This window comes from Anarrhichthys ocellatus, unplaced genomic scaffold (genome assembly GCF_004355925.1).
Source record: "Anarrhichthys ocellatus isolate YVR2014 unplaced genomic scaffold, GSC_Weel_1.0 scaffold1, whole genome shotgun sequence".
Lineage (NCBI taxonomy): Eukaryota > Metazoa > Chordata > Actinopteri > Perciformes > Anarhichadidae > Anarrhichthys > Anarrhichthys ocellatus.
Window position 1 is genome coordinate 13,546,719 of NW_022280031.1, and position 24,682 is coordinate 13,571,400.

The 24,682-nt window shown below is 44.2% G+C and overlaps 1 protein-coding gene across 3 annotated transcripts in view; it reads right to left on the reverse strand.

Annotated features, from left to right (window-relative positions):
• The window catches only part of cdh4 (cadherin 4, type 1, R-cadherin (retinal)), a 175,062-nt gene that overhangs the window by 8,737 nt on the left and 141,643 nt on the right, over nucleotides 1–24,682 (reverse strand). For 2 of the 3 annotated variants that reach the window (XM_031843244.1, XM_031843227.1), the window contains 5 exons: nucleotides 19,694–19,866; nucleotides 10,868–11,005; nucleotides 5,630–5,815; nucleotides 5,079–5,332; nucleotides 606–757 (listed from right to left, as the gene is read on the reverse strand). In XM_031843244.1, coding sequence (XP_031699104.1) covers nucleotides 606–757; nucleotides 5,079–5,332; nucleotides 5,630–5,815; nucleotides 10,868–11,005; nucleotides 19,694–19,866 — 903 coding nt within the window. The remainder of the gene's footprint in view (nucleotides 1–605; nucleotides 758–5,078; nucleotides 5,333–5,629; nucleotides 5,816–10,867; nucleotides 11,006–19,693; nucleotides 19,867–24,682) is intronic. The other variant, XM_031843236.1, reaches the window with a different exon arrangement.

Genomic DNA, 24,682 nt, shown 5'->3' on the forward strand with positions numbered 1-24,682 from the left:
GTACTTTCATTCTAATGATGATGAAAATGATATTAAGCAGCGTCCTTTTCAGTCAGATGATGATTGATGTATGGTTATCAATATTCAAATATAGCTGATGTAATGTTTTCACAACAATCAAAAAAAAACACATAGAAAACAAAACAGATTATCAGTCTCCATTGGTGCTAGCGGCTATGCAGGCTGTTCATAGACGTAGTGCTGCTTTGAGCTAAATGCTAATATCAGCATACTAAAATGCTCAATGCCAACATGCTGATGTTTAGCAAAGTAGCACTATACGTATACAGGTATTTGGTCATAAAAGAACAATTGTGACCTGATGATGTCAGATAAAAACTCAATCCATCAAATATTTCTTGAGGTTGTTCAGTCAAAACCACAAATGCCAACCTCATGGTGGCGCTAGAGAATAGTCAGGGGATCACCAGAGTCATACGGATTCATCTTCTGGGGACCATGAATGTCTGCGCCAAATTTCCTGGCCGTCCATCTAATAGATGCAGAGATTTTTTCGGTCTAGACCAAAGTGGTGGATCCAAAATCGTGTCCTACTGTTTTAATATTTATTTAGAGTCACAACACACACAGTCATCGTGACTTACCGGACTTACCATTGTCGAACGCCAGGAATGTGGCCTCGTACACGTTGTTTTTGACGTACATGGACTCTCGGTCCAGCAGGGCCATGGTGGTGATCTGACCATTGGTCCTGTTGATCTTCAGCCAGTTAGCTGGATCTGACAGCTTGGAGTACCTGTGCACGCACAAATCCACAGAGACAGAGGGACAGCGAGAAAGCCAGATACTTCATTAATCCAAACACAAATAGTATGGAAACTTATGCCAGATGTTGACTTTTGCAGCCAACTGTTAGTTGAATTCCAGCAGCTCTGCATCTTTTATTCCAAAGTACCCATCACCAGGTTGAATGTTCATTACCATAATAAGCAATACCAGGCGAGCACCTTTGATATATTACAGTGACATGGAAAGCGGAACATATGTTCACCGAGCTTATCATAGCAGCAGCTCATTAGCACGAAGACCGATGAAAACCTGAACCCAGTTGCAGAACAGCCGAGCAGTGGTCTTAACAACTTCACCGCTCTTTGTACCCACACAGCCGCCACAGCAACTCTCAACACTGTCACCGGTCGATACGTCAACGGAGTGGAACGTGACAGCTGCAATTAAAGTCTATGAATCCCATTAAGAACTATGACGAGTCCTAAAAAACTTGCCGAGCGGAGGAAGTGCTTCTCTCTCTCAGGTCTAATGAGAAATGTTTAATTGCGTACAAGCGAGAAGTCTCACTCGAAGGTTAGACTGTCGGCGTGTCACCACAACGACAGGAGGTGGAGGTGAAAGATCACAGCAGACACAGGGGAAAAGTGAGAGAGATCAGAGGCGTGTGTCTGAATGTAAGCATGGCCGGTAGAAAACGTGATCAGGGGGAAAGGGGGCTTATTTAAAGTGCGTTGGAGGCCGACACTGGTCAGTTTGAGCCTCACAGGCATGGAGAAAACTAATTCCACCTCCAGCTTCACACACACACTTCTACGCTGGTGCACACTTAGTAAACAGGCAGACAAAGCGACATAATGACAGATACCAGCTATCACATTTTTCTTCTTTAGAGGATTGAATAAATACATGAAGATAAATCTAATTTCTAGTGAAAGACATTGTCATGCAGTATTAGTCAGGATCTTACCCTGCAGGTTAGACTGTCGCTTGCGTGTCATGCCTGGCACTCTCATCTCCTTCCTGTGCCAACAAGATGTCACCTCCTGCTGTCTTCATGTGCAGAGCAAATTGTCTTAACCCTTAACCCTTAATGTTCTGTTTCGGGCCCTGGAGACTCCTGGCCCACATTAGCAGCTCAAAAACATACCCTACATTACAGTCAAATCAGCTGCGATAATTCATGACTTTTCCTAATTTTAGGTGAATTACGAATAAAAAATTTTTTTCTTTCCTCTGAAAAGATATTCGGGCATTTTAACGCATGTGTCTCTGTTGTGCCCCACTGGCGAGCTCATGGCCGCCGCTTCGCGCTGCACTCAGACGGTAGTTACGGCTAATAATGCCGTTCTGACCCACGCCGATGTCACAAAAGCGTAGCGCCCACCCTCCGGTTCCCCCCCGCCCAGGTAAACACAGTAGCTCTGTCAGCACTGTTGTTTGCATTGGCGTCGCCATGTTGAGAGCCGTGTAGAGGCAATCCCTCAATCATAGATTTGCTCTGACTCTCGTAGAGAGAACCTTTAAACTCACCACTAATTCCACCCTTAAAGGGCACTCCACTGATGACAGGTCTTGCATTACACAGTTGGGGTGCTGGGTTTGAAAGAATTGGTCATTTTGGAGGTTGGATGATCCATTGAAAGACACTGTTGAGTTGCATTGTTGGAATTGTAGAATCCATCTTTATTGAAGCTGGACCCGCACTTGAGACTAAATGTTTGAGAAGGCTCTGAGCGCTGCCAAAATGCAGGTGACGTACAGTACACTCAAAACTGTGCGTGAACGCATCACTTGAAGACACAGCCTGAGGACTGAAGCTGGTGCTGCTGCTCTGCTAATCTGCTGCTTCTGCTCTGCGGGCTGTGTAGACATTGTGTAAATGTCAGGATGTCTCGACCCATGCTGATTTGATTTCGACCTTTCCTTTTCTAATTTGTCTCTCTTGAGTCTTCATGGAAGTGCGTTACTGAATTCTCACAGTACCCCTTTAATCCTAAACCCAGGCTTTAAACTAATACCCTTTAGAAGTGAGGACTAACCAACATGTCCTCACTTAGCAGGACTAATATTCTCATACTTACAAAATATAAAGAAAAACACATACACACACACATATGCATACACACATAAATTAGCTCATGCTGCCACTTAAATCACATCTAACAGTAAAATCAGTTGGCAAAAAGGCTCACCCTCACATCATCTCTCTCTCTTTTCCACCAGAGAGAGAATAAAGCAAGAAAATTCAGAAACATGAGCTGGCTCCTCTCCCAGCCGCTGCTCACGCACAGGCCTTTCACTCATCCTCTGTGGGAGCTCGTGTGCATGTTGTGAGTCTACGGCTCTGCATTTCTGTGTCTTTTTTTGTTTTGTTGTGAACTTCAGTGAGGGTTCAAGCGAGGTCACCTAAAGGGAATACAGCGGCAGCAGCAGAGATGAGGCTGTCTGAGCATGAGCTGAGCGTCTGCTGGCAAGCTGCTTTGGAGAAGACAGCAGCTCTGAGCTCCCATCAATAACAGACACACAGACTGACAGAGAAGAAAGTGACAGGGTCAGCGGGAGGGAGAGGGAGGGGTGAGGCGGAAAAAAGAGAGTAAAAGAGGAGTTGCTTCTCTCAAAGAGCAGAGGAGCTCAGCCCACTTAGTTTGCATGACATGTCTTTTTCGGAGACCTGAAATGTGGATATTGCTCACTCCTCTGTGCAGTGTGTATATGTGAGTATATCTCCCACTCCCTCCCTCGATATCAATTCAGTAACATTTCCACTGGGTTCCTCAGTGGAAGAGGCCATCTCACTGACATTAAGAAAAATCAATCCCTCACGTTGGAGCTGGCTATGGAGTGGAACGGTGCCGCTGGACCTTAGTGGGCATGTGGGAGTTTCTGTGACACAGGGTCGATGCCTGGATGGCACCATGCCCGCGGTGTGTCACCCCAGTATGGATGAAGGATGGGTTCAATGAGGAGGATGAGGAGATTGGGATCTAAGGAGGGCAGACAGACAGTGTCCAGCTCATTACAGGATGACCTCTTTACACCAGTCGCCTGGCAACGGGGAGGTAACCGGAGCCCGGTCTGTGGGCGGAGGGTCGGTTGAGAATGTCACCGAAGAGGGATAAACGGTGGAGAAACTGCTCAAAGCTGATAAAACACTGGTGACACACTGATTGAAAAGAAGATACATATTGTACACAGGGTGGGCGAAATATTGGAAATGCCTCGCGATACAGACTATCAAGAGGAGCTCAGAGGAGCTTTAGTCCTCACAGTAATGTGAGCCCTGAACCGCAAATGTATCCAAGATCCTCCATGCTCATTTAAAGAAATGACAGACGGTTGTTTGAACTAAACAGGTTGAGGATGCAGCAGGTAGCATGAGCAGTGATTGCTGACATGACAAAGTGTCACCCACAGAAACTAAAACTTTTAAAAATTACACATAAATCAAATAAAAATCATTTCATGCATAAATATAAAGGATCTATCGGGACTTTATGACATTTAGCAAATAGTTTATTGTATTAATGCTGCAAAAACGCACATAGTATTTAAGGAGGTGGATTCCTATGATGACTCTGTTCTTGCATTTTCCATAAACTTTTTCTCCTCATTTCCGTAATAAATGAATGTCTTGTTAATTTGTGTGTAGGAGGTAATTTTGTTTATGGTTTGCTTATTATTTATGACACTTACTCTAATTAGTTAACCTTCAATGTTGTGTTATAATATATTATTTATATAAAGACCAAAAAAACAATTAATGTATTAAAATGCATTAAAGATAATTTGGGTATGTCATGTTAAGGAGGTCCTGTCAAAACATGCTAATCAGGATGCCCAAAGTATACTTATGTTTTGTCAGGTTGTGTTACATGCAGCAATTAAGTGAACCTTCCAGAATGTGGCATTCCAGGGGGCGTGAAGACAAACAGTGCAAGCAGTGCGGCTGCACTGGGGGCCGTGAAGTGGGGGGGGGGGGGGGGCTGGAGAGTGATTCAGATTGCCACTCGGGAATTACACGTGTTCAAAAATGAACCAAGTTCGTTCACCAAGTTTGGTACTTTTGTCATATACAGATATTTAATGATGATTGCTGGGTAATGTTTGTTAGTGTGTGTTGATATTATCCGACGTCAAATCTCTAGTTGATCATGTGACGAGCCGATATAATGGTGTGTGGGTGTGTGCTTCATAACTTCATAACTACACTAGGGCCCGTCATAATAGTGTACACTGGGTGTATATTGATAAGCGTAGATAGCTGTATGGTATTATTATTATAACAATAATAGTCTAGGGGTCTATGACACCACTGCGGTTTAAAGTACCTGACAATCTGGTGGATGAAGTGGTCAGGGTCCTGAGCAGCGAACACGGTAAGAGTGGTCCCTGCGGGCACACCCTCCTCAAAGCGGATCATCTTGGGGTTGACAGGGAAGACAGGCGGCTCGTTCACATCCTGAACCGAAATGGTTACTCCCGCTGTGGACTGAAGCGAGGACTGGATGCCACTGGCCAGGTGGGCCTGGTTGGAAACCACCACGGTCAGCATGAAGGCACGATTCATCTCAAAATCCACCGGCTAGAGAAGAACAGAGGAGGTGGGAGAGAGAGAGAGAGAGAGAGAGAGAGAGAGATGCAGAAAACAAAATGGGAGGGAAATGAGTGTGGCTGATTGCGAGATTAGTTCTAATTGTGTTCCAATTTGAGAAATGACATATAATTCAATGAAAACAATGTGAGACCAAAGTACTCAACATCTGGCACTTCAGAGCAGGTGGAAACGCAAGATGTCATGTGGAATAATAATGGAGAACAAAGCTAAATAGCAGACATCGGGATGTGTGTGGAGAAGCCGAATGCGCGGTGTCATTTTTACCTTGACCACTGTCAGCATGCCCTCGTTGGTGATGGGGTTGGTGCGGATGGTGAAGTGTCCAGTGGGGTCTCCGCTGACGATGCGGTAGACGGCGTTCCAGTTGGGGCTGTGGGGCTGATCCCTGTCCACCACCGTCAGGTTGGTCACCACCACATTCACCTTGTTCTCTGGCACCTCCCCTGAAAACTACAGAGCAGGAGGGAGGGAGGGAGGGTGGCAGGGAAGCGAGGTGACAGCAGGCAGCATGGGAGAGATAACATTATGCTGATGTTGCTCCAGCACTCGGCTAATGCATGCTAATGAGTTGATCTATTGAGGTTCTTAACATTCGCTTGTGTCATCATCAATCTTTTAGCATTTTCCATAACTGTTATTATGAAAACAAACTGCTTTTAGGGTCATGCCAATAATGCTCATTACATTGAGAGTGTAGAGCAAAACAAATGGGGCAGAAATTTGAAAGATAGGAGAGGAAGACAGCAGACAGAAGGATTCGTATTTGTTTAAAATGTGGATAATAGAAAATCATATCTCCCATTATCTTAATGCTGTCCCCTATTTCACGCCACGTCTGCTCATATGAAACTTATTTAAACTAATGGATTTGTTCAATTAGTTGTTTACCCATTTAATTTAGATTCTGTGCTTTCACCAAATCTAAGTCTTAATAAGCAATTGGATGAGTACTATAATTAAGGCAGTGGTAGGAATAATCTTTGGCTAATGATCTTCATTATATTGCAATCTGAAACAACTCCCCTCTGAACTAACTCTGAAAGGAAACCTGGTTACAGCTGCAGAGCCTGAAGAAGAATTCACTGCGCAAAAGGATGCATGTCCTTCTCTATAGGGATTTACCAAGCTACAGAGGGATGGGCACTCCAAGGCACACACACACACACACACACACACACACACACACACACGCACACACTAAAAGCTCACATTGTCAGGCAATAATCCACGTTTCCTCTTGTGAAGCGTTAACTTGTTTATGGGGTGTGTCTGCCAGATGCTGTTCACTTTAATGGCTTCATCATCGTGGGATTGAAGCAGCGTCCAAACCGCCCCATTCCTCTCTTTCTCTTCTTCCCTTCCTCCCTCCCTCCCTCCCTCCATGCGCGCGTGTCTCTTCTTCTCCCATCCCCTGCAGTACGACCACGCTGATAAGCACAGAACAAATTAAATATGCACTCTCAGTCTCTTGTGTGTGTGGGCTCCTCCATTTCATTTCCACCCCGGGCTCTATAGCAACAAACAGCACCACGAACCTTCCAAGCTTGTTGGGCTGCGCTGTCAGACAGCCAAATGGAGTATGCCCTCTCAGAGGCATACGCAATGGTGCTGACTGGAGGGGAGGACGCTTCCAAAATGGCCACTCTCACTAAAATGCAATGTGGACTCATTGATAAGCCACCGGAGACACAGACTTCCAGTTTCTGAAGGATTTTGTAGTTAAAAAGAACATCACAATCACATTAGGATTGTGTGTGGTTTTCATGTTCTTTTGAAAAGCTTATAACCAGGAAGTAAGGTATTGAGTATCACGGCTGAGCTCACAACTGTACTGTCACTCACCAATGAGCTACTCGTTTGGTCAGTAAAGTCACTTTCAAGACTCAGTGTGTTCAGTGTTGGCGGCACTGAAGCCCTCTGAAAACACAGAGTGCTCACACAAGTTACTGGTCATACCAGACCACGTGAGACTGTGGCTCCAAAAACCCTGAGTGGATTGCATTGAGCAAAGGTGCATTTTTATTTCTTATGAATCCAATTTTTCATCTGTAAAAGGAATAATTCATGTTTTCTACTTTCGAAAGTTGCGTAGTTTTGCTTTAAAGAACTTGGGCAGACAAAAACACATCTCGCAGGGGGTGAGATAGGGACATTTTAGGCCTACAGATGAAAATTCCTTTTATAACTTCACCATTCAAAGAATCCGCATTGACAGATTGTGCCAGGGTCTTAATTTATGAGCCTTCGACATGCCAATAGATCACAAATGTATGAAGGTCAGCACTACACAGGACCCTTCAAAAACAGGGCCACTTATGCCGGATCATTTCTAATGATTGCTGTTCATGTTTGAAACTGTCTATTAACACGACTAGCCTTCAGACGTTTGAGTATTACAGTGGTACAGCCTGGGGAAATCAGTGTGGCTACAGCGCTGTACAGAAACCAAACCATTTTAAAAATATAAATCTGCATCAAGGTGCACTGCCCGGCAGGGGAAATCTACTACCGTTTTACTGAAAATGTCCCCTTTCAGACAGCAGAGCTACAGCTCAAAAAGACTAAAAGAGCTCTTCTTTTCCTTCATGGGGCATTGAGAACAACACCAAAGGGTAATGACAGCATTATGTACCAATAAATGTCCCAAAACAGACTCCTACTAATATCAGACTGCCATCAGTCCACTTAAGACGCTGTTATGTCTCCACTATAGTGTAATAAAGATACAGCTACTGGCGTCTACCAGCAGTCACATTTGTCATGTTATACAGACATATCAAGCCGCTTTACCTAGTAGTCTGTGCTTTTTTCTTCTTTTTTTTAACACAAATCAAAGTCAAGGAGTGGGAAGCAAGGGAAAGTGGTGAATAATCTCTGGCACTCCAATTCTTTCAGCTATTTAGAAGCTGCAGCTCTACAGGTGAATCACCAAAAGCACTCTCTTCAGATCTGTAAGCCTGTGTGTCTTGGAGTTCAAGCTTTCAACCCCACAAGTCATCCAAACAACTCTCCTGCTCCCCATCAGTGTTCACTGACTGAAGAACCACTGGGTACACTTTCGCAGGGGTGTGATACACTTGATTAGACACTTTGATTAGATAGATTGTCCCAAGTACCAAGCTTTTTTTTTGTTTATCACGCAAACATAGCACTAACATTGCACATCCAGGCCCATGTGGTGAAATTAATAAAAGATTTAGATTGTTTTTTTGTTTCTTTTTTCAAATTAGATGCTGTATATCAGCTCGGGTTACGCCCCCGCAAGCAATTTCACTTAATTAGCGCGCTTATGTTTTCTTGATGCCTCCCTTAGAGAGCGATGAATTCTTCTCGCGTCTGTCATGCACAAATAATTACTGAACTGCTCCGAGTCGAGTTGTTTGTGTGGGAAGCAAAACAAAAAGTAGAGATTGACAAAGCAGCGGAAATGGCTTCTGGTTTTATATAAAAATGTCTTTGCCGTGGATGTTCAGGTCAGAGCATGTCGCCGTTTGCGTCATAAGTGAAGGACATACAACGAGAACACGTTTTTATTAATTTCTAATTATTACCTTTGAGTCACACACCGGACAAGCTCAGGCACATCTACAATCAAGGCTCATACAACTGAAGAGCCAGCAGCCAGCACAGCTGTGGAAAATCACCTATAATCATCTACAATTTGCTAAGCAGGGTTTCGGGGAAAGTAATGACACCCTGAAGAGTGGAGAAACATCTTTCACAGCGTGTCAGAGAATACATCCCTGTGTACTGTATATGTCAAGGACAATGTACAATTTTTGTTTTTTGTGTCTATTGAAGTGCAGCATGACCATTTTCTGGCTAGCTGGCAGCCCCCTGGTGACGAGCAGTGACGGAGGCAGCACCGCAGACGGCGACGAAAGCAGCTATGAGCGGCAGCCTTGTTCGGTGAGCTCTAGCCCTGACAGCTGGGGAGCTCTTATCAGAGCATGCGGCTGGAACTGTACTGGCACGCACGCCGCCGACGGCCCCGCCGAGGAGACAGGGATCACAGTGTGTGACGCTGACACACTGCTCGCTCTCTGCCTCTGAGCCCGGCTGCAGACAGCATCTGTTTCTCTCTGGAATCTAAGAAACCCAAGCGCTCACATGAGGAGCAGCTACAATCCTGTAGGTCTGTCAGGTTGCGGTCAGGAGAATAGAGAATACAAGCTATAAATGAGGCGGAGGGCTTCTGCTTACTCGTCAATAACCTCACATATAGTAACCCTTGCTCTCAAAAACGGACAACTCCCTACCTCACCACACACACTGCCATGCAAAAGTGGGCCAGCGTGGCTTCCTGTCAGACCAATGTGGAGGTATCAGGGACCGGGGCCAGATGCCTGCAGACAAACGCGGCCACCAGAGGCCCCGCTGGCAGGAAAAACACGGAGAAGAAAGGAGCGAGGAGTGCAACTCCCATCACCAAAACTGATCTTGATTTCTCACTTTCATTCACAGTAGCTTTTTCTGTCCCTCCATGTTGTTCTTGCACAGCCTTTCTTTATCTGTCACTGTTATTTCATATTCTTACTATAGCTGTCTTTATCCTATATCTTTGCCTTTGAATGCTGTATTTGCATTCCCTTCATCTCAACGCTCTATGAAAACACATTGCAGTTGAGCTACTGTTGCATGGTTGTTGTTGATAACATATTTTATAATAATATCTGGGAGCGTGGATGCCTGTGTACACTGTTCTGCCCAAGAATAATAAACCCTCATATGCTAATGTCTATGCAGCATAATGGCTCTATGGCACAATGGGGTAGCCTAAAGATTAGATGAGCAATTGTTAAATTGTCAGTGTAGAAAAAGCACATGTTGACGATATGTGTGTAATTACTCTTAGCTTTAGAAAGGGTGGACACAGGTCCGCACTGCATGTTTAACCATGGGGTATAAAAAATGATAATATATTAACCCAAAAATCACCAATTTGACGATAGCTAAATAGCTATCAGATTAGGTTTAATCCTTTCTCTAGATGAACTAATATGTCGACATGTGCTTTACTATGCCGGCTTCGACCGGCATGCACTGATTAGCCTCGGTACTTTTGTAGTTCCTCGTAGCGGCGACACTACAAAGTAGTTCAAATGTCCTCATGTGTGATTTCAGTCCATTTTCATATGTCGTCCTCCCAGTCACTGATGGCTGAAGGATGTGGGACTGTAAAACCATTCAGAAGGTAGAGGCTTGCTGTAGAATGTTCCCAAATATCATTCGTTGTTTACAATGCTACTAGCACAGAACCGAAAGAAGATTGGGGTGGGGAGGGTGGCTGAATCTAATATTTCATTCTAACCCCTTGACCCCCTGCAATATCCTCCCCAAATATCTTTAAATAATATATTTATAACAAACAACAAGATGATGAAAATACAGCCACTCTCTAATGTTGAATAAGGAGCTGTTAAAAAAATGGTTACGACACCAAATGAGGGAACCAGGAAGAAACTGCTGATTTTGATGAGGAAAGAAAATTCTGGGACTCACCGTTCTGACTGTCAGTTCTGGGGGATTGTCGTTGATGTCGGTGATGCTGATAAGGGCCGTGGCTGTGTTGGACAAGCCAAAGTTCAAGTTGCCCTCCATGTCAGTGGCCTGGACAATGATGGTGTACTGGGACACTTTCTGTAAAAAGAAGCAGAAAACACACCCAAGGATTGATACATCAAATGCTGCGGCAAATAAATATTTTTGCCATGTGACAATGACATGTCATATGAATTAATGAATACATGAATGAAAAGCAGCCATGCATACACATCGTCCCTTCATTCTACTCAATCACTGGAACAGCAGAAAAACTGGAGTCTGTTAGGAACCTTCTTTTCCTCAATAACAGATAGACATCACACACACACACACACACATACACACACACACACAAAGTAGCAGGGAGGGAGCACCGTGTTGGTAAAAGGCTCATCCATTATTGCCTAAAAGTCTTGGCTTTCCGCTGTGGGAACAGACCAGGATCATCACTCATTTTAATTGAAGCGCTGCCATTTTAAGATGCACCACAATGCTGCAGATAATACCAGAAGGTGAATGGGCCTTATTTAGTCCAGTTACAGTGAGGGGGAGTCGCTTCCAGAGTGTACTGCAGCACACACTGTTATATTACTGTGCCATTACAAGAAACAACCATCAAACATTAGGCTTAGTTTAGACACAGCCACAAAACAAAGAGGCAGAGAGACAGTGCATCCACTTCCCAACATCGTGGCACTGTCCATGGTGCTGAAAGTTCAGTCTGTCCCCAGACTCACCAGTGGAAAGAAGACCCTGTGTGTGTGTGAGTGTTTCCACCCTGACAGTATAAGCCTCTGTGCTTTGTGGTCTCTTCTCTTCCCATTAATCCATCCACAACCTCCATTGTCTCAGAGCGAAAAGAGAGAGCCAGAGCAGACGTCAAGGACAGGCCAGTGTTCGGCGCACAGGGTCTGCTGCATTGTTGAGCATCCACAATGCGTCGGATCGATGGTCTAATGTTTGTTCGTTGTTAGGCTAGTTTTGAGATATTCACCCAGTGAGTCGCACTTGCTAATGACTTGACAGCCAGTGGCACTGATGTCAGGGACTGCCTGGAGGAACCAGAACCAACCAAGACAGAGGTCTTGTAGAAATAGATTGGGGAGTTATTGCTTTGCTTTTCTATTTCTTTGAGTCGTGGCTTTTTCCCCATCCTCTGGTTTATTCTGTTCCCTTTGTTAACTCACATTCTGCGCCTCTTTTGATCTCTTGCTATCTTTTTGATTTCATCTTGGTTGCTCAGTTTTCTCCGCCTGTCTGTTCTCTATCTGTCCGTCTCTCTGTGTATCTCCATATCTCCTTTCTCACTCTCACCGTTTTCTCGGTCGTGACGGATGCAGTTGTTTGCTAGATCAGTCGAACCATTGAGGCCAGTTAAAACACCCAACCGGAGTCATTTAGCATCTCTCCAAGTCATCATGAGCAGCGCAGACATGTTAATCTGCACCAAACCAGCCCTATTAATAAAAATTCAATGCTGGCTGCCCTTTATTAGACTCGTAATGAAATATCAATACCATCTCCCCTCATAGAGCGCATCGGTAAATAGAGCCTCCGATGAATGCGACTCTCGGCAGATTCGTTTAGATCCCGTCACATACATCAATCTGGAGAAAGCAGCAGATGACTGAAGAAGGCTAATAAGCTCGAGCTTTGATGAACACCTTTTTCTTTGGTCAGGTGAGGAAAAGTGACTGGAGCTGAGCCAGCAGGTGGAGCTCTCACACAGTATGAGATGTGGCTGATGCGTGCTCTCCTGCAGGGTTATATCACTCATCTGAGAGCAGTTGTGAGTTTATGGCCCTTCTAGTGCACACATACACATCCGCTGACGCTCCAGTGAGTGGGGACAGGTGGGACACTCTTACAACGCGTAACCACGTGCACGAGGACACCGAGCGCACACACACACAGAGCCAAGCACACTCTGCTGTCCAAAAGTATCTGCCCGAACAAGCCAATAAAGGGCTCTCTAATGAGTCCTACAGAAGTGCTGAACAGAAAATCTCTCTGTTAGATCGGAGTCCAGCGCTGGCAGGAAATAAAGCCCCTTGTATCACGACCAACAGCAACAGCCCAGACTCCCCCAAAGGCCTTGAGCCTCACGGACTTAATCTGTGGAAGATGAAAGCCGTGAGAGACCAGAGAAACACCTGTACACAGAGCTTCACCAACTATAAAAACCCAATCCGAGAACAAATGAGGTTGTTCACCAACCAGGAGACTGAAGAAAGAAATAGGAAAATGGCTTAAGGCTATCATTGTTAGCTCCCCTCCGACAAGTCAAGCCAAGCAGCACACGGGACCGGTGGAAAAACCTGGCTGCTCATGGTTGGGAAGCAAATGGACTTGTTCTTTAGTGAGAAGAACAAAGAAGAAGGTAAGGGAAATAATGGTCTGAACATGTAAGGTGGTGTGGAACAAGTAAATGGAGAGGAGTGATTTTCTGCCGAAGAAAATACAGTGGTGAATTAATTATACCTGAGCTGAATGTGCGTTTCCACTTGACGTGCCGTAAAGGACCACTCAGAGAGCAAGAGACTTGCTTTTACTTGTGTCGTTTGAGGGTTGAGTTCAGGCCTGCCAGGCTCCGAGTGGCCACAGTCATTAGCTTGTCACTTACAATCTGTCTCAAATGGGCCAGTGCTGGTGGCGAAAACTGTGGAGACCAGCTCCCTTCCTTCTTCTGACTACACTCTTTCTCTACCTCAGTCACCCACAGTGTCAGCAACCCCCACTACAGTTTCAGTTCAGTTTAGTTCAGTTTGCTTCTATTAAATTTACTCAATTTGATGGTTTAACTCCACTTCAACTGATTTTAATTCAGTTCAGTGACACATACAAGTTGCCATTGAAAAACTGTAAAGTTCAGTTCACGTCTACACAAATATATTCAAATTTCACTTCTTTTCCCAGTTAGTCCCAAAAATATGCAGAGAAGTCTGTTTTGTCACCATCTTCATCATCCACCCCTCTCTTCATCCCTCTCAGGGATGTCTCTCAGGTTGAGTTGAGGACAAAAACAGCTTCAAGCTGGTTTGAAGAGAACAAGAACCAGGGTACTGTTCCCTAAAAGCTTTTCTCTGAATCCCATTGTAGCGACAGTCACTCATACGTAGGTTCTATTAATCTGAGATACAAACTCAGAATCCACTTGATTAGATACGCCTCCACATTTACGCAAACAGCTCAGAGTCACATACTAGATAAACAAAGGCTGTGAGTCACATGTGAATATGACTCACATATTATTATAGTGTATTCTTTATTCTGTGAATAAAGAATAAACCATGCAGACAGGGCAAGACATTTAGTTAATGGTCCAACTGACCATTACAATATAACAGACAGGACACGATTAAGCAAATATTGGCATTATCAATATGCTTTTGCCAGACTTGTTGGCACAAACTGAAAAAAAGGGAAATGTTAGGCATCTAAGAGAGAAGACAGGGGAGCAGCAATCTATGACATAAAAAAAGAGGCTGCAGCCACGCTGACATTGAACTAAATGTTAACAATGGCAATGCCAACATGCTGAAGGTTTAATGTCTAACACGATCACCATCTTAGTTTTACATGTTAGCATGCTAACATTTGCGATATAGCACTAAACACAAGAAGGGAGATGGAAATGTCAGTAATTTGGCAGGTATTTGATCATAATCCAAAGTAAATGGACATTTAAAGGCTGATGCATTGTTAGAGAACTGTGAGTGGATCAACAAAGTTATTACAATTAAGGGCACTCCATCCAATATTTGCTAAAAACAACAAATGTCAACCTCATGGTGGTGCTAGATGAAGGCTATTATCTGGGGTCATCACTAATGTAATTAGGAACATGTCTGGGGTCCATTCATGTTTATAGCAAATGTTGTGCCAATTCTTTAAAAAGAGAGATATTTCATAACATAAATACATACAAAATCTGAACTGCTAGAGGGAATGTCAGTGTATCACCAAAGTCATTAGCATTCAGCTTGCGGGGAACATATCTGTACAACATTTGATGACAGTACATCCAGTATAGTTAAGATATAGTCAAGATATAGAGGTATAGTCAAGATATTTCAGTCTGAAAGCTATGCTGTCTACTTACAGAAAGAGACGGAATGTGAGAGATCGTGAATAAACCTGTAAACAGGTTTGGCACAACTGCCTCTCTGGTAATATCTGAAATAGTGTTTACATTTCCGTCCAGTACTGCAGGATGGACAAAGCCAAAATATGTACGTTTTGAAGGGAAATGCTGACATGTATCACATGGATTTGAGATAACCTGGTATTAGTTTTATAGGTAGACTGCAGGATTTTGTGTTTGTCTTGTGTTGATACAATGAAAAATATTTAGTATTTCTTCTGCCAGATCATCCTCCCAAAGGGTCCTCATGGGGTCCAACATTTGTGGACATATTGGGGAATTCTATTGTAAACAAATGAGACAAAGCCCTTTAAAGAATAGGCTGGTGTCGAGAAGTCATCGAGGGATTATTCATGGGAAAAGAACAGACAAAAGAATGGATTTGCAAATATCTGTTAAGATTTTGCTTTGGTAGTGAATATTTATCCGAGAGCATTGACCTAAACTCAGACCAAAATAGAATACAAGAGAGGGCAGAGAAACATGGTTTGAAACTAGAAGGGCATAAGTGCAACGATTCATGTTTTCTAAAGACAAAACAAGGTCCAATTCAATACTTCTTCGGTGCACATAATGAGGTAGATATTGAGTGGATGTTTTCTTGATTGAATGTGGGCAACAAGCAGTCAACATCCAGCTGCATGCATCAATATTCTCCATTCAGTAACCCGCTCACAATCTTCCTATGGCTGTGCTGTCTGGCTCCTGGAGCTTTGGTGCAAGGCGAGGCATTAACATAACTCAGGGTCTCTGAGACAATAAAATCCCAGACCCATTTAGGATGCCTGACGTCCGCTTGTATCCAGTGGGGCTCTGCAGATCGTAATAGAGCCAGGCTTTGGGCACTCATGTCCTTGAGGCAGTCCAGGCGATGTCCTAATCATCAGCCAGACAGTCCAACCTAGAGCTGGCATCGGTCCGGTGGACGGTCTGGTGCCGGGCCCCACCACACCACGCCAGACCGTTCCAATCCAGGGCTCATGGGAGATTGAGACAGCCTGGGGTAATGAAAGACAACAGCTCTGCCTGCCAGTAGAATCGCAGCCATGGAGAGAGGGCACAAAGGGAGAACATCCACGCCAGCTGTGGCACCCGGACATCTCCCGCTCTGCTACCTGCTGCACCAGACTCGAACTTCATTAAAAATGTATTCTCACGGTAGACTGATAGACGACTCTATTTTGGGTACAGCATATATACTGTACAAAAAACTGTAGGGGTGGAAGAAAAAAACCGATTCACTTCGCAAAATATTTTTTAATGCCTTAATCGGTGTAATTCAAATTCAATTGCTTTCTTTTAGTCTATGCAGGGGTAGGATGAAGTTACTGCTTTTGTAGTTGTAATCTATGAGAAACGTGACGTCATATGCGTTTCAAGAAAAACAAAGCTGAAGCGAGGCAGCAAAAAACGGCGGATGGTCCGAAATCTGCGGGGATATGCCCTGCACCCTCACATTTTAAATCCTAAATATGGTAAACACTACACATACAGTAAAGTATGGAAACACTTTGGGTTTCACACATTGTCAGAAAGAGCTGAGTTCACCGCGGCTAAAGCAAAGCTACATGTAAACTCTGTCATTGACAGGTAGCGTTATCATTTTGCAGGAACGTTAATACATCCAATATGATACCTCGACTACGGTCAAACCAGCCTTCACTCACATCTACGCGGTGAAATCCACCAGCACTACAACTGCAATGTACCCATGAACTGACATTTATGTTAAATGCATGCTACCTGTGTCCGTGTTAAATTAAAATAAATAATTACTAAATAAAAAATTATAAATCTTGTAATTTGTCACGGAAATGTCTTTTTTTCTTAGATTTAATTCCTTACAATTACTGATACATTTGAATTCATGGGAACTTTTTCCCATGGTCGAGTGCTATTAAAAGTTTTTAAAAAATCGCAATGAACTGCAATATCGAATCGCAATACCTGTAGAATTGCAATACATGAAAATCCTGATACATATTGAATCAACACTGGAGTATTGTCACAGCATTGAATTGTTAGATAAGCATATTGTCCCAGCCCTATAAACTGTATAAACTCTAACATAAACCTTCACCGATTGCAATTTAAATTTTTACCCAAACCTTTTAAATGCAGCACATCACAAAATCAAATCAGAACCCCACATACGAATAGCCATGTTCTATTGTAGGATGTATAGAGTCAAACACACACGTATTCGCCTTAGCCCGGCTCGTTAGCTTGTGTGCAGGAACACAGTGGAAGCATGTGAGGTCAGGAGAGGAGAGGGGTTTGCAGGCGGCGAGTGATGGAGAATAATTGGTATTCAGCGGTGTCAGAGGTAAGTGATACCAGGCTAACCTCCATGTACCCCCTGGTCTCCTCAACACGAGAGAACCTGCCTCACCCCTTAATTAGCACATGAATATTGTAATTAGACACCAGCATGGTGGACGAGGATGAGCTAAAGTGTGAAAGAAAGAGATGGGAGAGAAGATGTGGAACGTCAAGTTTGTGCAGCAAAGGTGTTTATAAAGGTATTCAGTGTCCATACCGCGAATATGCACATTCATGTCGTTGTGTAGCAGCGTGTGTATACACTACTCTGGTTGCATGGATCCAGCTTGACACCTTGGATCTAATTCATCATATCTGCTGCTCCCCCTCACTCTGTTTGAGACTCACCGCATCTAAACAACAAACAGCACTGCATTGGAGTATAGTGCATGCCAGCACGTGCCCATGTGTCTGAGCACGTTTGTGTGTTTGCGATGATGACCTTGACAGCAGGTGGGTGAACTCCCAGGTGTGTCCCAGTTTTAGTGGGAGGATCAGAGGCAGGTGGGACTGAGCCTGGCTTGATGTGTCCAGATTAATGAGCTTTCTCTCGCTCACATCAGCTGCTACTGCTGCCGCCAGGGCCAAGCTGGAAACAGGGACACAGAACTGGCTCGCACTCACTTGACTCATTTATGTTGTCCCACAAATGTACGACGCTATCATGCCATGCCAGCTCTGTGAAACATTTGAATAAAGAACGAGCATTGATGTACGGTATTGTACTCTTCTGTTATCGAAATCTACTTTTGTTCTTGAGATTTTAACCGTAATTATTCTCCAAACACGCTCCATCTTACTGTTGATAAAATCCAATTTTAATTTCAAAAGTGTTGTTTGGCCGGGTTTAGTGTCGAGAGGGACCAGCGAGACTTCTCAGAATATAAACATTATGAGACACACTCAACGCTGCTTTAATGTCGGTAGTAAAATCAGCCAACTAAATTACGAGGATGAGATTATCCTCATAATGGGGGCATATGAATTTGAACGTTTTCCTGTATTTGCCAATTGTATTATTTTTTTTTATCTCGCACCACAGAGACAGATAAGAGGTTTCGCGTGCATGTGTGTGAGAGAAAGGCTGCGGGATGAACAATCTGCCATGAAACAATATATACGGCCAACAGTCACCTGATGCATCTTGGGATAAACAAAAATCGACCCAGCGTGACCTTCCTCATTAGCAGATTAAGACGGAAGATGGAGCAGATACAATATGTGTGTTGTGGTGGTGTGTGGGTTGGTGAACAACCACAGAAAGCAACACGCACACACATCATCAGTGGACGAGACAAAAGACGGCAGTGAAGAGAAAGCTCCCGCAACCTCGTCAGCAGAGCGGTGCTGGATTTGCGTTGCCATTATATCCGCCCTGCTCTACGCACTGAGAAAAAAACATGAGATATTAGCCTGCCGTTCATATTTCTACACAAATGACATGAACGAATGAATTCATTTGGTACTTGGTTTGTTTTATTTGACATTTTTAACAGGGCGAAAGCTGCTGAAAGTAATCCTGACTTTTTTTTAAGGTTTAGTGACATCCAGGGATGAAATTGGGATTTGTGAGGCAGGAAGCACTGGATTTACAGGTTGCTATTTAATAGCATTGTGCATCCAGATAAAGCAAGCTGATGGTAAACGGATGTTGAAAAAGAAGACCTTCATGTATAGGATTTTCAGTTCATTATTTGACAAATATTTAGGGAAATTAAGTTGACTTGACGTTTTCATGGAGACACAAGCAGCGGTGAAGCACAACCCAGCTGTGTTTTGTGTGCGTGTGTGAGCAAATGATGTGGGATTTAGTTCCTGCAAAACTGCTGTGTGAAATAATACGGTTCTTTCTTTAGCAGGGGGCACATCGTGGGGAGAAGCTCGGTAGCTGGCTACCAACGTAAATCAAGTAAGTCCAAAATAGAGTGACGATGGGCATCTTCGTCGCTGGGTGGGCAAAGAAATAGTTCTACATTTTGGAAAACATACTTATTCCCTTTCTTACCAAGACTCAGGTAGGAGATTGATACAAATCTGAAGCGTGAGCCAGGATACATTTTTGACTTTAGTGTAAAGACGGGGAACAGCTTGCCTCTCTCTGTTCAAAGGTAAAAAAAAAAAACCTGCTCTGGTCTGTCTGGCTCTCTACATTAAGCCCTGAATGTATCATACAAACCGTTGAAGGCCAAGAGAATAATAATACGACATCAAGTCAGTGACTTGTATCTCATGGCTATAGGTGGAAAACAAATGAGACACAAATGAGACGCAAAATGATCGAACGGTGAGAGTAACAGGGACACAACGCTGACACTGACCTCTCTGTCCAGGCCGGCTGCCACCGTCACTATGTCTCCGGTCTCGCTGTTGATGGTGAACATGTTGGGGATGGGACTGTGGGGCGACTGTGACAGGATGCGGTAGCGCACCATGCCGTTAGCTGTGGTGGAGTCGTCCGAGTCGGTGGCTGTCACCTGCATCACAGATGAGCCTGTGGAGAGAAAGTTAGTTAGCTGGGGAGACTCTGATAGAACAATCTGAAAAGTAGATGACGGCACTAGAGAGGGTCAAGTAGGGTCGAAAGCAAGACGGAAAAAAAACATGTTGCGGCATTCATTAAAATACGAAGATGTGCTTTTCAAGGTCTCTTTGCTCACACGCATTTTTAAAATATGTATGGCACAATGACGGTCTCCCGCTACCGTTAATACATTTAAAGAATATCAAAGAGAAGGAAGAGGGCTCAGAGAAAACTCAAGTCAATCAGACTTTGCTAATTGCTGTGACATTCTCTGTTCTTTGGCAAAGCATCTTTTAGAGTGAGAGCCATTTCAGAGCAGAGCACGACAACACACACAAAAGCTGTTAAACAAGCCCCGTTTTTCAGGATGCACTGTTCTGTCATCTGTATATAGAAAGCTGGTGCGGCAAAGTTTCCACCTCTGCAGAGTCCATTTAGTAATGAGCAGCGCTGGGTCTTCTGCAATTTCCACCATCCATTATTTCAGCCTTCAGCGGCACCGTGGCTGCCCTTAATGCTCCGATGCTCTCTCCCCATTTGTCTTAGAATCACGGATAAACACTGCCATTGAGGGCAGACAGCACAGCACTGGCCAGGCGGAGTGCGTGTGTGTGTGTGTGTGTGTGTGAGAGTGTATGTTTGTCTGCGTTTACTTACAGGTACGTATATGTGTGCATCTGTATGCGTATGCACGTGTGTGTGTACGTGTGTGTGTCTTCACAGCACGTATCAGTGCGAGGGGCCCCGTGGCCCCGCATCTTCCCCGAGCAGAATTATTGATTTGCACGAGTTTGTCAGCTGGGCTCACAAATGCGACCAGGCAATTAGGAGCACTTTGTGCTGGAAAGAGGAGAGATCACCTCTCCTCTCTCAAAGGGTTCTGTGAAAATGTCACTTTCCATCAGGCAGCTATTTACAGGCGGCTGCTGCTGCTGCTGCTGCAGCAGCCAAAAAGTACACTGTCAGCTCGCAGGAGGGGCACAGCAGAGAGAAGAGATGGCTGGAGCACTAACATGCTTAAATGAGAAGACAGTGTAAGGAGAGAAAAACGTATAAAGGAGGGGCGACAAGGACATAGGAGCTGCTGTAGTATAAAAAGCCGACAGGGAAACAGAGAAAAGGAGAGAGTGGTAATTATAACGCCTACATGTTGTAATTTTGATAAAAATGTTAAAAACATACCACTGTTTTTATGTAAGTGAGCACGAAAAAGCATCTCAGCAGCTAATGCGTGAGCACTCTGGTTACCTCAGTGGGCACGACGGTGGGTGGTGGGTGCCATGCTGACCCTGCACTAAACCAACAATGTTCAATTATCACATCAAAAGCAATTCAAATAAGTCACAAAACCCCCCAAAGCTTGTATGTTTCAGTGTACAGCAGAAGTAAGTTTTGCCTCATAAATGTAACGTGTCAGCCGAGCCAGCAGAGCTGCCAGGCTGGTGGCAGGTTCGCTTGTCCCTTCTAGGTCTGAGCAGTTACAGGTGTCTCCATTCCCATAATTGGGTCTAGATGGCGCCATCATTCCTGTGACAGCCTGTATGGACAGGATAATTGTAGCCTCGAATTCTATTTCAAACGTCATTAAGTTTCTAAGAAGGATTTGTCACTTTTTTTCCAGCAATGAAAAGAAAAGAGTCCAAGGAAGAAGAAGAAAAACAATTACGGCTATTCCACCGAAGACAGCGTCAATATATATATATAATCAGCCTTTCCAGTCCCGTAGGGAGGGAGAGGACGTGATGTTGAATCACATGTCAGTGCTGCTACCTTTCACTTCAACGAGGAGGATTCAGTGATATGATGATGGTGCGCTTTTACATCCACGGAGGGGCGGCCATGCCTGAATGGGTTAATCTCTGAGCCTGTTTAATTCCTCTTTAATTTGAACACTAATTCCAAATCCTAATTGCTTTTCCGCCAAAATCGCTGGAGCTGAAAATTTGACTGGTGGCAGGCGCGCATTTTGTCGGCCATTTTGCTCACGTGACTTGAGATCACCGGTGAGGTCTATCTGCTGCGGAAACATTAGTCAGCCAGAGTCAACATCTGCCTCCCAATTACAGGGAAGATAGAGGAGAAAAAAAAGAAGGAAGACGGATCGAGATAGACAGTAACAGGGCGATACACACACAGATGCAAAGATAGGAAGCAGAGGAGGAAATTGGAGAGCAGAAAAAGAAAGTGAAGGCGAGGATAGAGGTGAGGGTTTATAAAGACCACTAAAAGCAAAAGTACAAGGGGAAGTAAGGGGCAGAGAGGGCAGGGGATGGACGGAGTAAGAGGATAATAACTCTCATCAGTGGAGGGAAGATAGAGGTTGAAGAAGAGGCCACCGTACAGTGGATAGATAGCAAGAAGGTTGAGAGAGAAGGGAGGTAAGAGAAAAGGTTGAAACCTGGTGAATCTTGGGGGAAGTGATGAAGGGGACACACAGTCTTCACACAAGGGCCTCTAATTGAGCCCACTACTCTCCGACAACATGAAGACAGAGTAAAACCATTCGCAGCATTTCTAAATCGATGCAAAGGCCAGATCCAATGCTCACTATTCACTATTACTGCATGATAGCCGTGCCTGAGGAGCATTGCTAACTGTTTACCCTCATGCAGGCCGACGCCCGAGCCGGTGTGGAGGGCAAACAGCCGAACCTGCAGAGGACTCCAGTCCGTCACACAGAAAGGCAATAGAGCAACTACATGGGAGGAGTTATTTTTGGATGTCGAGGGTTTTCCGGTTACTTGTGAAGCTGTTAAAGTACCTATTTATAACACTTATACCTACAGGTGCAATTAATTATCTGCTCTGCATTGCTTGCGTGTGAACAAACTTGTCAACAAAAAAGAAGGAAACTGACACAGAGACAGCGCTAACCGCTGACGCTCTGTGTCCTTAAAAAATTGTCTGGCTCGGCACTATGGACGAACAATCAGGAGCACAGTGAGACACACCTGCTCACAAAGTCCAGGCTCAATACTGATTGAAATATCGTTGTGCTTTTTCACCTCCGCTCGCCTCCATCACTGCATTTTCCCCTCCTGTGCCGATCCGTAATTAACCCCCCCAGGCAAGACGGAGAGGGAAAGTCTCTTAAACCTCTCTGCAACTGTTAGCAAACTCTTCAGGACAGAGCGGGAGAGAGAGAGAGAGAGAGAGAGAGAGAGACGCAGCGCACCTGTCCCCCCATTTGGAGAGCAAATCGACTGTGAGAGAAGGCACTCAGCGGCTGGTTTTGATCTTGCACTCTCATTTAGGGAGGAAGACGCTCCATAAAAGGGAACAACTTGCTGCCAGAGTCGGGGGAGAAGGGGGAGGGAAGGAGAAGGACAGAGCGTCACAGGGCAGATGTTCCGAGTACACTGCAGCATCACAACGTGAGGGCTTTCTGAGGAAGTCATGTCACGTCAGCATATCTTTATGCGAGGCCACTAAACACAACGCAGGGGCCCTCTCATGCATCAGTCCAGAGCATGTTACAGAAATTCGGATCATTTTGGTGACCTTGAAGAGGCGAATGTGTTTAATGTATATTTCTTTTCAATGTATGTGTGTGTACTGTGTAGCTCTTGAGCTACAGATGTTTTGTTTTCATGATAGTCAACATATTTGCACACATTTAAAAGGTTTATCAGGTTTCTCAGGATAATCCTAGTTTCATATTGAATCCCATTTATTCCTCATCAACAAGAGGTGAATGTGCTGCGATAGCTCATTTTGTCATGCACTGTTTTTGGTACATTTGATTACCTGCACAAATTAAATTATATCAGTCACAGGTTCACGCGGTGCTGAGCAGGGGCCCGGAGGAAGAAAGCGACAAATGAAGCCGTTTCACACTGATCCTGGTTGACGGCTTGATCGGATCTCTCACTCCGTAACATCTGGTGACGGCGATAAGGGCGGTTCCCTGTAGGTCTCCCTTCTTTGATGGTTTTTACATGGTGCTAGATGTGAAGATGTGTTGTAATGCTTTGGAGAACCTTTGATATCGGGGTCTGTAGATACAGAATGTGATACCACTGCAGCTTTACACATATCCCCCCTCTGCTTGGCATTTAGGAAAAAAAAAATAGGGGCCCAAGGCTTTTTATTAAACAACTATCCATAATAAAGGGTTGTTGCTGTTCCACACATTTTCAAAACATTAAACATTTGAAATGATTCTATATAGTTATATACATCTTTCTGCTGAGACAGGGCCGATAAATACGTCTTCCACTGAGCTCTTATTCGGATAATAAAGTATAAGCATTGGCTGCATGCCATCAGGACATTTTCTTAAGTTTAAAGCATTTACACTTAGTAGTGTCTTATCATGCAGATCATTTCATTTTTCTTTCCTTCTGTTGAGAAGTTTGTCTTCAGAGGTAAGTGAGAAAATGTGTTTTTAATTGCAGGTCGGTTCTTGGATCCGGGTAAAATAACCCTTAAATACATTTCATGGCACAAGTTTTATGATAACCACAACTCACTCAACTATTGCATCTCATATTAGCATGATTTTTTTTTGCAGTATTAAGTTCTCCGTGTCCTGATGGGCACAAGCAGTGCATGGCTACCATAGATGTTTGTGACTGTAACTGTATTTTGTTGTGAATCTTAAATAGGAATATTCTTTGATGTTTCACCGCTGTTTGAACCTGCTGTGGGCAGTCGGAGACAGAGAATTGAGATATTCCAGCAGCATCGCTGGACACCGCGCCCCGAGCAGAACCTGTCAGCTGCAACGCTGTGATAGGTTTCAAAACACCACCTGTAGGCAGGAGGGAACGAGAGAGTGTCACCT